Source organism: Lissotriton vulgaris, chromosome 5 (genome assembly GCF_964263255.1).
Source record: "Lissotriton vulgaris chromosome 5, aLisVul1.2, whole genome shotgun sequence".
NCBI lineage: Eukaryota > Metazoa > Chordata > Amphibia > Caudata > Salamandridae > Lissotriton > Lissotriton vulgaris.
In genome coordinates this window covers 859346312-859362337 of record NC_141693.1, presented here as the reverse complement: position 1 = coordinate 859362337, position 16026 = coordinate 859346312, and the positions used below count along the sequence as shown (strand labels likewise).

Sequence of the window (16026 nt, the reverse complement as noted above, 5' to 3'; positions counted from 1 at the left end):
TCAAAATTAAAAATTAAAGGAAGACATATTAGAGGGATACTAGGCCTAAGTGAGTCCCCAAGGTGAAGTTAATTGAATGCTGTTCTATACATATACAGCCAGAAACCAGCCCGCCACAGTCAGTAGTGAAGTACAGACGACCAAAGCGGGAACTGTACTCAAATTGAAAAGAAATCATCAATTTCCACATCGTATCCCAAAGAAAGCACAACATATAGAGTCAGCAATGATCGATCCATATATTATGTAAAGTGCATAGTTTCACAGAATCAGTTAATGCAATATGTCTGCTTTGGATATTGATGAAGAAGAGATGTCATAGGTACAACATATGAAATGCAGTGTTAGAAATCTTAGAGTGTGACTTACAAAAAATATGCAGCCTATGCACCGGAGACTTCCATTCATCGTTTGTGTAGATTTCCTCCTTTTTCAGGATTCACAAACACCCAACGAACATGCTTCAGAAATCTTTAAAAGTCATAAACCCAGGCATTCAAAAATCCCAAAATAAGTCTGTTCCATGATATTTCCCACTCCTCAGAATGCTAAAGCAAAACTGTAAGAATGCAAAAAGGGCATGAATAAAGGATTACGGGGAAAATAAGAACACATTATATCGGGATAAAGTGAGGATATAGCATACCAAAATTCGATGAGCTCAGGCCTCTTATTTTGAAAATAGAATTAACAACACCATTCATTCCCCTAGAGAGAGAGGTTTAAAATCACAAAATCTCTGTTGGAATCCACCACTAAAGCCCCTGTTACTGAAACCTCCAATGATAGGCGCAATGCCCTGGCCACTTATTTTGCTATTAAAATTCTGGACATCTACCGATCGTTTCAAGACGTCAATGGAAGTGACAACTCAATCCCATTGAACAATAGTAGGAATAGATGATCACCTGTCTTCTCCCAATCCCCCACCTCTCCCTGGATGAGTTCACTGCTCTTTTTAGGAAAATTAAATCCAGATCTCCTCTGGATCCGGCACTTCTTAGAATCCTTGCCCTGGAGCTGTAAATTATTTTCCCCATTCTATTAGACATGGTTAACCTCTCCCTGGCAATGGGTAGGGTGCCCCAACCCAGAAAACATGCGATAGTCAGAGCTGACTTAAAGAACCTAACCTTGATCCTTTCTGTTTGGGGAACTTTTGCCCAATTTCCCTGCCCCCAGGTGTAATAAAGTGGCAGAAAAATATGTGAATACATGCTTGTCATACTTCCTGGAAGCTTACTCCTTTCCGCACAACAAGCAAACTGGCTTACGGTCCAAGCACAGCACAGAGACCACCTTTCTGGCTGTGGTGGAGGAGTTTAAAAGGAGAATGGACCATGGGGATAAAGTGGCCATTACACTCCTGAATCTCAGTGCAGCCTTTGATACCGTCGACCACCCTACATTTCTAGATAGGGTTGGTAAGGCTAAAGTTGAAGAAAAAGCTGTAGATTAGGTTGGCTCCTTCTTGAAGGAAAGAACATTCCCGGTCTTTGACAAAGATTGCTGTTCGGAAATCTTGCCTGTTACTTGTGGGGTCCCACATGGGTCCTCCCCTAGCCCTACATTATTCGACATGAACCTGCAGCTCTAGTGAACATTATACCTCCCTTTTGGATCTCTATATTCACTTATGAAGATGACACCCAGCTGGTTTTCTCTATTACCCCAGACTCACATCACTTAACATCCGCTCTTGGACTTTACCTGGAGCAGGTAGCCAGCTGGATGGATAAATACTGTTTTAAGCTCAACTGAGCTGAAACAGAATTAATGATTCTTGGGTACAACACCTCTACAAACCAAGTCCTGGGCTGGCCTACTGGCCTCAGCCGCCCCCTGCCTCTGAGGCTGTCATAAAAAGTGTAGCTCGACGATACCTTGACAATGGAAGCCCAGGTCACCAAATTCTCAGCCAGTCGTTTAGGATTGTTGCATATGTTGTACCAGATTCTCCCTTTGCTACCCAAGACCTCGAGATGGGTGGTGGTTCAGGCTCTCATTCTCTCTCGTCTGGATTATGGCAATCCAATTTACCTGTGATCTCCCAAAGAAGTTAACCTGGAAACTAGAAGTTGTGCAAAATGAGGCCGCACACACATTATTTGGAATTCTTAGGTCTCAGTGAGCCAGGCAGGGATTGATAGAACTTCACTGGCTCTCCATTGCCAAAAGAATAGATTTTAAGACCATGTGCATTTTCCACAGAGCCATACATGGGCAAGGTGCACCTATCTAACTGCAGTTTGTTACCCTATACGACCCCAATAGTACATTTTGATCTTAAAACCTTCATTTGGCTACCGTCCCCGCTAACAAAAGAGTTAGAAGTGGAGGACGGTCCTTTACTTTCAATGCAGCTAATGTCTGGAAGTATGTGCCGTGGCCATCCGAGTTATGGAAAATGAACAACGCTTTTGAAAAGCTCTTAAAACCTGGCGCTTCTAATAGATTTGGTCTCTTAGGTGTATTTCTCGTCCTGTATGGTGCAACCTCTCCTAACCATTGCTAGGATACATCCGGGTCACCATGCGCTTTACAAGTCTTTTAGCATAATATAGCATATTCCTACACTCTTTCACTTACTCTTTTGGTTTGTCTGGAGTGCAGACATGCAGTAGGGGTAAGTATGGTGAAAATACACATTTTTCAGCCAGTGGCGTAACGAAACTTGCAGGGGGGGCCCCTTTAAAGTGCCTGGAGGGGGCATCCCATTCTTTGGACCCAGTTAGGAGCTCTCAGGCCCGCCCGTGCACAGTGCCAGAGGGGGCCACCTGGAGCATCATGGGGGCTGCGGGGGCTATTGTTATGCCATTATTTACAGCCTATTTCCACTTGAAAAATATTTTTAGATGTGGAGGAAAGCCATTCATCACACATCTGTTATATATAAGGGTGTTTACAACAACTTTTTATCCTATCTACACACTTACACCTTTATTTTTCTGGGAGTTATGTGTACATGTGGAATGTAATAAGTCATTGGGTAGGTTTCTAAACACCAAGTAAGTTTTGATTTACTGGGTTTTCCCAGTGCTTACTTAAAAAAAAAATGTCGAAACCTGAGTTTTTCTTAGGAGCCCGTGTCTTCCTTGAGGACACGTCACCAGCGCTGCCAAATATGCCGGGTGCCGAATACCAGACTGCCTAGTCTTAATTTCATTTTATGAGTCTTTCTCCTACCACTCTACTCTTCCTTTCTCTTTATCTCACTCTTGCAAGCTCTCTTTAGGTCTTGCCTTGCTTTTAGCTTCAGTAGGTGAAAGACTCTTGTCGACCATAGCAAAAACCTACACTGGGCATTGAGCCAACCCATGGCTTACCATTGGTTGGCTTTATTGTCACTCTCATTAGCTTGCTTCACATTCGATGGATCGCCTTCCTCTTCTTGTGTTTGTCCTTCCCCTGCAGCATAGCCTCATATCCAGTCTTTTGACTGACTAACTAATATCCTTCCACTGCTCACACTTGGTGAACTATTTTTCCTGATTAATTCAGGACTCCGTGAGGGTGCACGTGTTCTCTTGCTCTCATGCTTCCCCTCCTCAAATACCCATCCCTGCGCTCTGTGTTAATTCCCACTCCTCCCAGTTTGTCTGGAAAAAACACAGCAACAGGTATATTTTTGCCACGTTATGTCTAAGCAGCAGACTTTAAGGTCTGTTTTTGCTTTATCACCTGCAGTCTACATATCCCACAAAAGCTTATGCTTTGGCACACAAGGCTTTTATTGCGATGAACGAGGCATCAGCTGTTGCTGCTGCCCTCAATCAATGGGCATTTGACACAGAAGGAGAATTAAGAATATGTCTATTTCCATGGATACCCATAAACCTGCCCCCAGCTACTGCAGAGGACCAAATTGCTTGAGCATGTTTTGGTTATGACTCCTGTGGAAAGTAAATTTGGCCTTGGAAATTGTTTTCCTTCAAACTTCCTTATCCTTTTTATATTTTGTTAGGAATTGTCTGAGTGAATAGTATGTGAAGAACCAACCATGCCATTTATAAAGACTGAAAATATTGAATTCACTGTACAGCTTTCAGATATCATAAGACATGTTTGCTTTTCCTCTGGTATTTTGAACTGTTTTTTTTTCTTCTTTTAAACTATATGTTACAGACAAATATTGGCAAAGCCAACAACTTGGCACTTGCATTATTAAGGGGAAATCTGTTGGCTTTGCCAATGCTTACTTTAAAAATTGGGATGTAAAAAGACATCATATTCATAATATACTGTCTTAAAACCGTAGGTCCTACAAGCAGTTCTATAGGCAAGCTCCACCAATAGTACAATACATTAGGATCTAGGGCAGTACCCAGGAGTATTCTTTATCCAACAATATCAAATATTGTATTTATGACATTTTCTGTCCCAGTCATGGAGCTGCAGGCCTAGAGTGGTATAGGATCTTCAGAAGATCTATTGCGGAAAGCTGCTCCATTTTACAGATCTACTAGTCAATTTCGGAATGCAATATGGCCAGTCCAGCCCATCTGATCTCCACAAAAGAATTTGTAAGACTGACCTTATGCATATTTTAGTTCTGAGTCCTGTGGAAAGTAAACTATGCCTTGGTGAACAGATTTGAGACACCTTTAAGATTTATATTTGCTTTTCCTCAGGATTTTATACATCATTTTTTCCTTTTACATTATTTTAAAATAATGCATTGCAAATAAGCACTAGAAAAGCCAGTAGCCTGGCACTCCTATTAAAAGAATGATACCTATTGGTTTTTGCTAATGCGTTTTAAAACATTCTTTCTCCTTTATCACTGTTTACCTGTCTCTCTTTTTCTCTCATTCCTTCCTTTCCCCCAACTCTCTCACTTGGTCAAAGTCTAATAATGAAAATAAGTCCTGGTCTCCAAACGTGAGTGCCAGTGCCCACCTCCTACAACCACAGGTACAAATTAAGAACTGAGGGGCATATTACCAACAGCTAGCGATAATTATCGCTATGTTGGTTTAGCGGCGATATTTTTATCGCCGAGCTGCGGCGATTTTTATCGCTTAGGAACCTTGCTATCATCAAGGTTTATCTCCTAAGCGATAAAAATCGGCCGAAATGCATGAATATCGCTGAAAAGTCAGCGATATTCATGCATTACCGAGCTAATGCTCTTAGCCATGTTAGCCACCTCACATTGGATAACATGGCTAAGAACTGCTCAGGGGCAGGTGTTAGCTTTTGGAGATATTCGCGCTTAGCGCGAATATCTCCAAAAGTTGGTAATAGGAGATAGCGATGTTAGCGACTATTTCCAGTCGCTAACATGTTGGCACGCCCACTTTGCATGTCATTAGTGATAAATATCACTGAAATGCAAAGTAGGGCCCAAGATGGTCGCTATCTCCTACTAGCTGTCGCTAACTGGTGTTAGCGACAGCTAGGTAATAGGGAGATCATTTTATCTCCGCTTTCTTGGCTTTTAAAGCCATAAAAGCGGAGATAAACCCCCTTGATAATATGCCCCTGAGTCCTCCCTACAATCCAAAGCTCCACTCCCCCCTTTTCAAAGTTACTACTGCAGAAGATTCCACATACTTGGTCAATTTTCCTCAGGGATAAGTGCAATATATCACCGGAAATTCTCCACAGATCGTAATTCTGCGTATCGTATGTTGGGTTCCAATTTTGGTGGCCATAAGTTACAATTATGATTCAAAACATTTTGTGAGTTTGGTTGTTTACTATTTCAAAAAGGAATTGCAAAATCCGCTCAACAGGAGTGTCTGTAAACATAAAGCATGACTGGTGAATATCTGTGGAAAAGTGTGGCTCAGGGGTTAGAGGCGGCAGACCCGGAAGCTGAGATCTGCCCTGGACCAGGGTTCAATTCCCCGCCTCGGCGGGTCTTGGGCTCAAAAATTCCACAGACTCGATAATTCTCGCTCCGGTGCCTTCTCGACTCACGGGTTCACACTCTGCGACTCTGGGCAATAGCTTGCTTAATCTCCACAACGGCCCCTCGCGGCGGGATGCCTGGCTTTCACCTTGTGGATACCCTGCCGGGGTTATCTCACAGGGGAATACCAGGACGGGTTCCCTAAGCAAGCGCCGGGAAACCCTTTGTGGGTAGCTGTGCGCTATATAAGCTCAAATACATTTACATTTACATACATATCAGTGGATTTTGTAAGCCAGGCATGACCGTAGATTCACTTAAATTCTAGGGGAAGCATAAGTGTCATCACACTCCATTTGAGCTAACTTGCATCACAGGTAGTGACATCGTATCACCTTTGATTCTGAATACCAGGAAGGGATGCCACATGACCTTGATCCTGATAACATCACAATAATTGATGTCACTGAAACCAAGTGCATATCTTGAAGCGAAAATGTATTGGTGATTCACAGGACATTTGACACAACATGAAATTAAAAAATCAACACTAGTCATGCCCACTAGTAATAATCCATATGGACCATATATTGAACATGACCTATTCTACTGTCTTGATTGACTTTTTATCTGTTTTGCCAAGTTTTGATTTACGATCACTTGAAAGGAACTATTACACTTGTGAAGCATAGAGGTAACTGTTTAGTTCAAACACATTATTATTATGTGCAGGGTTAGAGATAGCTTTGACTGATTTGTCACCATCTTGCAATGAAAAGAAAATCCAACATAAAAAAAACTATATATATACCTGGAGGAACTTTGGGTCAGCTCTCTTCATTCACTGGTCTGTTCAGCTGTTGTTCACATTTTACTTCCCCCCCCCATTTCATCTGTTGGCTGCCTCACACTGTGTGTAGCAGACTTTTATCTGATCACATATGCACATCCAAAGTTGCTATGCTGTGCTGTGTGATAAGGCAACAGCGGTACAGCACCATATCTACAAATATATGACATGTATTCTCTCTGTACCCTGTTCTGGTGCTCTTTGCACCAGGTACACCATCCCTTGAATGAGAGCATGGGTAGGGCCTTATGTCTAGCATAGGTTTGTACTGCAAGTTGTTGAAAAAAAACTCATTTCCACACAACTTCGCAGCGTTTGGGGTGTTTCATTTCCCTTCCTCTCCTCGAAGAGGATTATCCCAGCTCTTTGCTGAAGCAAATCTCCAATAATGGTGGGAAAGAGTTCACACACTCTGAAGGCAAACCATGCCTTGAGCCACTGACTTCCCACCCCTTTTGGCTTCTAATGTGCACAATTACACACCAGTATATGCGTTTAGTACACACTGTACTAAATGATAGGCATAAATGTAGCCATTTACCATTACACATGTATGTTTACGTTCAGCCCTCTAAATGGAAAAATAGAAGGGCAGGTCCTTAATATCCATAGTACTTGTTTGCTCCTGGTAAGTGCCAGTACTCTCCCATTAAATGTATTGCTGCAGTGCTGAGAAGTGCAGGTGCTCACTTTAGCAGATTAAAGAAGTGCATATCCCCAGTACCGGATAGTGCCTGGCCATTTAAAGCACTGTTTACGAACGAATATAGCTCTGTGAATGATGTCCCCTATATCTGTTCAGTCATATAAAATCTAGAGAAACACACATGGAAGGAAAGGCTTGGAATAAATCCCTGTAATGATTTCAAAGTATCCTGATCTAAATTTTAAGTCAGAAAAACAGACAAGAAATTCATAATATTGGTAGTGGCCTAACGGCCAGGTTCGAGTTTGAGGGGGAGGCTCAAACACCCTGTGATTCTGGGCAATTTACTTAATCTCCCTAGGCCAGATGCACAACCGTTTTTGCATACGCAGACGGGTTTGCGAACCTGTTTGTGCATGCAAAAACAGCATGGGCCATGTACAAAGCCTATTTAGCGAGTCACAATGTATTTGCGACTCGCTAAATAGGTTTTGTGACTCGCTATTAGGAAGGGGCGTTTCCTTCCTAATAGTGTGCGCAATGCATTGTATGAATGTTTTGCATCCGAAATTGCGGGCACAAAAAAACACTCGCAAAATACCACCCTCTTCAAGAGGGTGGTGATGCACTTGCAAAGACCCCTTCCCCTTTGCAAATGCAGGGGAAAATATTTTTTACGTGCAGGCAGTGGTCCCAGGGTCCACTACCTCCCCTTAAAAAATGGAACAAAAACCTTTCATTTTTTTTCTTTTTTAAATGCGTCCCTTTTTGCTTTAAGGAAAACGGTCTGCATTTTTTTTTAAAACTGCTTTATTTAAAAGCAGTCCCAGGGATGGTGGTCTGCTGAGCCCAGCAAGCCACCATACATGGGACGGCCTGCCATTGCAATGGGGCCGCAAACTGCGAGAGACTCATTAATATTCATGAGCCTCTCAATTTGCGACCCAATTGGGAATCGCTAACAGTGTGTTACACACTGTTGAACATCCAAAATAGCGCCTCGCAAATTGCGATTCGCAATTTGCGAGGCGCTATTTTGAGCGCCGTACATTGGCCCCAAGTGCCTAAAAAAAATTAATATATCTGTCTGTAATGCAACTTATGCTCATGTATAGCACTCTGATACCTTCGAGTCGAGTTTGCGCTATATAAAACTGCAAAAAAAAAAAAAAGCTGTATGTTAGTTGCACCAGGCCTTCTTTTTACTTGGCAGTGTGTGTGTTTTTTCTCCCTGTAGTGTCTTGGAGTTGGGCACGGATACCGGGAGTTCTGCAGCGGCTCGGCTTCACCTACTTCACCATAGCCCTGATGCAGACCTGTTTTGGCAAGAACACCCAGGATTGTGAGGTAGGCGCTCGCTTTGATCCTGTGTCACAGTGCAAGCGCTTTCGGTTTTCTGATGATGATAGCCGCTACTAACGTATCAGCCCGCATCTTCAGACACACAGGCAATTCTGAAATTGAACACATTTGAGATGTACCCAAAACGCATCCTATTGCTAACCTGTCCAGGGTTGCCCGTGTGTCGTATCCCACCCCGGGAGACCGCTCCCAGACAGGGCCTTCCACAACGGGGCTCCCTAAGAGGTGCAACACATATCAGCCTTCTAAAATACTTCTTCCTCGAGGTTCTCCCTCTAACTAGGTTTGGGTAACATAGTCCTCCTTCTAAACCATTCTGAACCAGAGACACTTCAGGCCCACCAATCTATTCACCCGGGCAATCACACATTCACTCTGTGCACATTGGCAGCCAGGCATTGTCCACGCAATCCATCAAACTGGCCACCCATTGCCCAACTCTGCAGATATTCCACCGCCACTATGCAGTGCACAGTATGGCCACCTATGAGGACCAATAGGAGCTCGCATAGAGAGGGCAATCATCCTATTCATAATGATATTCACTTCCGTGATCTAGTCACAGGAATCACTAGTTCATTCATCCTGTAAGGAGGGAGCCAGGATTTAGGCAGGTGGAATCTCGTCTGCAGCAAAGAGCCCCCGAGTTGTCATGGACACTGTGGAGAATGGCCCATCTTATGTTACATAAACCATCATATAGAACCCGGATAAGCATGAAAGCATGAAAAGCTTCAGCCAACAATAAGATCATGGGTGCACACAGCAAGGCCACCAGAGAAGGCCTCATTATCAGTCCTTACCTGGAGTTACTGATGCAGTCATCCGACATTTTCAGGTGAAATACACTGAGGGCCTTATTTATGAGGCCATGCATCAGTTTTGCGCTGCTGTTGCGTCACTTTATGTGAAGCAATGAGATTTCATCATGAAACTTTATTCGACAGTTAAGTCATAAAAGCACTGCGTCACAGGATGCCATTGCGTCAATATCTTACGCCTGCCCCACACAACTCCTTGCGAAGTGATGCGTCATACTGTAAATACGCTTGCCACTAAACTGTGTAATTCTCTCACCCTGGAGATTCGCTCCAGTTCCACTCTTCTTCAGTTTAGGCGGCACCTTAAAACCTGGCTATTCGTTCAGACTTTGGCGTAACCTTCTCTGAGCCTTTTGAGTTGCAGTTCTTCAGTCTCTGTTGGTCAGCGCCATGAAACCCCCGGGTGTACGAGCGCTTTATAAATTCTTGTTAAGATAAGATAAGATAAGATAAATATGACACATCCAGGCTGTCGCAAGGAGGACGCAATGAAAAGTGACGCATCTCTGTATTCACGCAGCGATGCGTCACTTTTCATAAATGAGGCCTTCAAACTGCAGACTCAGAGCAGACTAACCCTGCAGAGCTCATAATTCCAACTCCAGGGAGGGATTGGAAACAGGGACATCTTAAGGATTTTGGGGGCCCCAGGCCAATAGCTTTTAGGGGGCCCTTGCTCAGAACAGTTTTGAATTATGATCCCGTTTCAGCTTTTTCATGCCCTTTTAGGCCAGGTCACTGGCAAGCACACTCGTCCAATTCAAAAGTTGTTACATCTAATGTTCATGGATAGTGGTGAGTGTTGTCAATATTTTAGCGCAGCAGCTCACTTACAATACTGCAAATAATCTTTGTGGCACCCGCCCACTTCTCATAAATGAAGTCCTGCTTTGATCTAAATGAAACTTTATTTATGGATGTTACATGAAACAAACACAACATTTCGCTGCAAAATATTTGTAATAGACTTTTACGCACCACTCACATCAAAACTAAATTAAAGAGAAACAGTATTTAAAACATTCTGTTGATGAATTATTCAAGTTCACCAGGGCAAGCCTTGCAGAACGGAGCTGGCTCTATCAGGGGGCCTACCTAAAAGGCTGGGGCCCTGGGCCAGAGCCCACTTTGCCCATGCCTTAAAACATCGCTGATCTGAAACTTGTAATTGACTTGAGAAAGTGCAGAACACAGTGCTCAGGTGGATCACTATGATCCAGATTTGTCACCGTTCCCAGAATGCCCTGTGCACAATGACAGTATATGCCACAATACCGAGGGTGGATCATTCTTTGTTAGATGGTCGTCAATGCACTGCTTGGACTAGCAAACATTCTATGGGTAAGCAGGCGTAGCAGGTCATTGTTGGCCGCAGTTTTATTTGGAATAAACATAGACTGGTTACCTGGGCACCAATACCATGATAAGTGGTTATATTGGTCATTTGTGAACTGCCATATTTTGGTCATAAATCACACGTCATCATCATACTGTGCAGTTTACATTGTGGTATATTCAGTTCGTAAATGGCCGCCAAACCAGTTCTTTTGTTAGTCCTTGGTAGTCCTATTTGTCATGTTACTTCTGGGACCACCATTTTGTTGGTCACCACGCCCTCTGCCTGTAGGGAGGGGTAGCTTCTCCCCAGAGTTAGGCCCCCAACTCGCTACCTTTTGCGCCCTGTCGTCCGGCCGGGTCTGGGCCGCGGAGACAATGCAGGCAACACACAGCACTGGAAGCACACGCGTGCTGCGGGTAAGCAGGCGCAGGAAAGGCCACACAGTCTATACACCGCACTGGATGTGCATACGTACTATGGGTAAGCAGGACAGTGCATACAGGCAATACACAATGCTGCAAGTGCACACATACTATACTATGGGTAAGCAGGCACAGTAAACGGTCTACAGGCAATACACAGTGCTAGAAGAAAGGCAGTACATACGGACAAGCTCCAAGCATTTCATAGGCGAAGGTTTGTGAATAGTCGCTCGGCCGCTGCAGCGCGAGCTCATGGTGCGATGGAGAGCACGTGCTACTCTTACGAGTAAATAACGCACAGGCCTCGCGGGTCCCTCGGTGGCGGCCTTGGGATGCGGATAACTGATAGTAATTGCCTCCTTCGCCGAGTGTACTCCACTGTAATCACGGCCATTCCTGCTGAGCTGCCAGAAAGGAACAAGGCTTTAAATATTGATGTCCGCGCTGAGGAGCGAAGGTTCTGTAAGTGCCCGACAGCCCTGATCTGACCATCTCCCTCTCTGTCTCTTCCCCGCAGACCCTGGCCTGGTGGGCTCCGGTTAGAGACGTCGTCCTGTACTGGCCAGAGTGGGTGGTCGTCGGCCTCCTGGAGACGCTCTGGCTCAGCCTGACCTTTCTGCTGCGCGTGCCAGGGTGCCCCACGTAAGTAACCGCTAGTGGCAGAAGTTGAAAAAAAGCTTCAAACTCACAGTTTGGGAATCACTCTTTAAAATACAATAATGGCCGCGTGCAGAGGCTGTTTATGGAGACCTGTGGCACGAGCTGCCATGTTGCCCCCAGGCTGAAACTGGAGAGGAAGTGGCTGAAACTGACAGGGGTGGAGGGTTTGGTGGTTACTAGTTGGTAGGGAGGAGAGGGTCCAGTTTATTGCACTTAGGCCCTATGACGACTCCACAGTGTGCATCCGAAATAAAATTCTAAGGTGTGTGGCATTTCCCTTTGTTCTAAATGTTACAGCTTCTATTTACATGCGTGCAAATGGCTTACAATGTGCTATTCACCAAGGAGTTTTTGGTAGGTGAAACATCGTAAGACTCTTGCTAGCAAATAGCACATCATTGCACTTTGCACAGCGTAATACACGTTGGTTACAATTTCTGACCTTAGAGTTCATTCCAGGGTGTGGGAATAAACATTTCATACTATTTGCCAACAAGATCCTCACCACGTTTTACCTTTTGTAAACTTCTGCGCAAATATCGCAGGATGCACAATTCGCGCAGGAGTAAAGAGCACATGTACAATTAGCACATGGGCAGATATCATCCAACGTGAAATTACTTTCAAGTCCAAATTTGCATTTTCACTCGATCAGGGGCCAGGCCTCAATGTGGAATTAGGGTCAAAATAAATTAGAAAGAGCGGAACCAATGAACAATTGTGATCTTGGAGACTATGTGGGGTGCCATTGTATAAGTTGGCATGAGAAAGTGCAGACTCAGTTTATCAGGTTGGCTTTTACCTGCCAGCTCTATTTGTGTAAAGAGATATTCTCACAGTAGCAACAGCAGGACAAGGAACTATGTTGATCAAAATGGGGTTGCCAAATTCTGGAGGATGGAGCATCATCTTTCTTACTGTCCCATGGCTCTGGAAATTAGTTACTTACCGGTTCTCTACAAAACCATACAAACCTGTGACCGCTTTGTGTAAAAATGATTACATAGATAGAAGTTTGCTACTTTTAAATTGTTTTACCATTTCCATAAATATAATAAGACCTGCTGCACTTAAACTTCATGGGCCTCATTTATGAAAAGTGACGCATCGCTGCGTGAAAACAGCAATGCGTCACTTTTCACTGCGCACTCCTTGCGACATTCCTGAAGCGTCATATTTAATGTATGACGCATCATGTCGCAAAGAGTTACAGATACGTCAGTATTTTTGACGTATCTGTAAGCGCAGAAGTGACGCATTGCTGGAGTGTGTCACAAAAGTGACGCAACTCCAGCAATGCGTCCTTTCACATGGGGAAAGCCCCATGTGAAAGGGCTTGCGTCAGTCTTACGCCTGCTGTGAGGCAGGCGCAAGATTTTGACGCAACAGCGTCTTAAAAGTGACGCAGTGAAATCTCATAGATTTCACTGCATCGCTATTACGAGGCTTTTTGCAGGGGAACGCCCCCTCTGCATACATTATACCTGACGCAGGTATAATGTGGCGCAGGGGTTTAAAAAGTGACGCATCTACCTAGATGCGTCACTTTTTAAATATGGCGCAACGAGGCGCATTTTTTACACCGCTGGTGCGTCACAAAAAGTGACGCACCTGCGGCACAAAACTGACGCAAGGCCTTCATAAATAAGGCCCCATGATTTTGAAAATATGCCAAATTGATAGCAACTCTCATTTTTTGTGCGTAAAATAAAGTGTTGTTGATGCTTGAATATTCCATGTTATTATAATATAGAATCCATGGTCGTCCAAAATGCCCATTCATGCAAGAAGACTGCCAGTTATTGCTGAATATACATTTTTTACCTACTTCAGGTTATGAATCTTGAATGTCAATTCACCTAAATGCCAGGAGTAGTGGGTGTGACTTCACAGGCCACTTGACCTTAAATTTCACTCACACACCCATGCTTGCGCGTACACATATTCACACACACAGACTATCTCTTGTGTAAGCACGCTGCCAGGGAAGGTCATATTCCAGCTTATTGTACTCCATTTTGTTACACTAATAGTGAATAGTAATCAAATATTATTCACTATTAGTGCAATAAAACTATTGAGAGAAAATAGAGTAAAACACAACCTACGTCCATAAGGATGAGCTGCCACTATGTTCCTGGCACTGATTTTACCCCCTCCTATGCCATGGGTTGCAAAGACAGTGCCAGTGGTCGCAAGGGCAAGCCATGGGTTACAGCTGCAATCCCTGGTGACCCCTTAATAATGTCCATGGTATGAGTAGTGATAAGGTAATGAATTCAGTGACTGGCACAGCTTCAAGCATCATTAGATTCTCTGGTAGGACTAGTGTTCAACTACATGTTAGGCGTGGTTGATTTTTTATTGATCAGCCATCATTGTTTGGCATTGCAGAGCTTTCTCAACTGGAATGTCCATTTGTGCGTGTAAGATACCTCCTCTTTGTACAGTGTACTAAATTAAAGTACACTATGTATACAGAGCAGGGGAAATCCCTAGAGGAAGATAGAGGTAGTAAGTAGATAATACTAACTCTCTGTGGTAGTGTGGGCGAGCAGTTAGGCTTATCAGAGGACAGTGTTAAGCATTTTTTGTACTCTACTCACAGAGGCAATGAATGAGACACACACTCAAGAATACATCTGAGAACAATGTGGTATAAAAATAACAAAATCTTTATGTATGAATTGAGAAGCAAGACTTCAATTGGAAATATACTTTGTAAAATTCAAAATACGCAGATGAATACTTCGTATACTTCTGAGGATCGTAATAAATGCAGTGCAGTTCAAAGTATGCAGTACTTTCAGTATCTAGGGACTCAGTGGTTGATACCATCAAATAGTCAGTGGGGAGCGCAATGGAGGGGGATAGTCACAATGGAGTTCAGTCGGCCACCACCCTGGTTACAGGAGTGGTTGTGGGCAGCAGGTCACTGTGAGCCAATGCATTCGGAACACCGTCAACCCAGTGGCAGTGGTTGCTGGAAGGATGACCACAGTCCCTTGGAATGTCAGAGGTGATCTTGGCTGAAGGATGATGGTCTTTGCAGGACCCGGGCACCACCAACAGTTGGGCTGGACCTGGATCGGAGGTACCAGGGGAAGTGTGTGTTGGTTTCAGAGATTACCAGCAGCAGTTAGACCACAGGTGTGATGAAGGGCAGACCACCTCAGAGGAGGAGGTTGTTCACACATTGTGGTGGTGTATTGTCTATGCCACTGGCAAGAGTATCCTGGCTCTTAAGAGCTGGGCTGGTTCCAGCATCGGTCGCTGTGATGAGAGGATCTCTCGAGTTGATGGAGGCATGCAGGGGCCAAATCCACCAGACTGGGGAACCAACAGGCCTGGGAAGCTGCCATGTTTCTTTTCAGTGGTGCGACGTGTTGACACAGATTGCACCGGTCCTCTACCACAGTGGATTTCTTTATCAACGGACGACAGCCTCTAGCCCAAGGGGAGGTTCTTGGCAATTTCAAGAGGCTGGTCAGGGGGCTCTTAGTCTTGGGTTTCTTGGAGGCCTCACAGGTTTCAGGAGAGACACCAGGTAGCAAATGTTGAGTCCTGGGCAACAGTGGGGTTCATGCCTTTTTCTTCCTCGTCGGGTCTCAGTTCTTGAACCGCAGCGTTCTTTTTCTGTTACCTTCTTGTGGCCGTTGAATCTGAAGCCAGGTTGTTGGGTAGCCACCTCAATGCTGAATTTAGGTGTGTTATTAGGGTAGGCCTGGTGGTAGCCAATGAGCTATCTACCTGTACGGTGTCTACACCCTCTTTATGCTCACCCCGTGAGGGGTTGATGGGCATACGCTGACTTCTACTTAGCTACTATCTCTATCCTCAAGATGATGGATAGTGCAAAGTGGGGTCTACCTCGTCTGCCCTACCTGAAGGGTGGTGTAGGGTGAAGGTGGACCCACCTCCTATTTTACCTAATTTTACAGCCAGTCCGCCTGTCAAAAGTGGAGCAGGACTGTGGGTACGCCATCTGCCTCTAACAGCACAGGCTGAAGGCAGGGTTCAAAGATGACATGTCCATTGAATGTTTCACTTCTGCTTAGGCAGGTCCTGC

At 44.4% G+C, this 16026-nt stretch overlaps 1 protein-coding gene across 1 annotated transcript in view; it reads left to right on the top strand.

The window, feature by feature from the left end:
• LOC147711708 (heparan-alpha-glucosaminide N-acetyltransferase-like) overlaps positions 1–16026 on the top strand; it is a 1547073-nt gene that overhangs the window by 1006698 nt on the left and 524349 nt on the right. Inside the window, exons 11-12 of the mRNA XM_086920225.1 lie at positions 8591–8700; positions 11815–11939. Of these exons, the coding sequence (XP_086776351.1) occupies positions 8591–8700; positions 11815–11939 (235 nt within the window). The remainder of the gene's footprint in view (positions 1–8590; positions 8701–11814; positions 11940–16026) is intronic.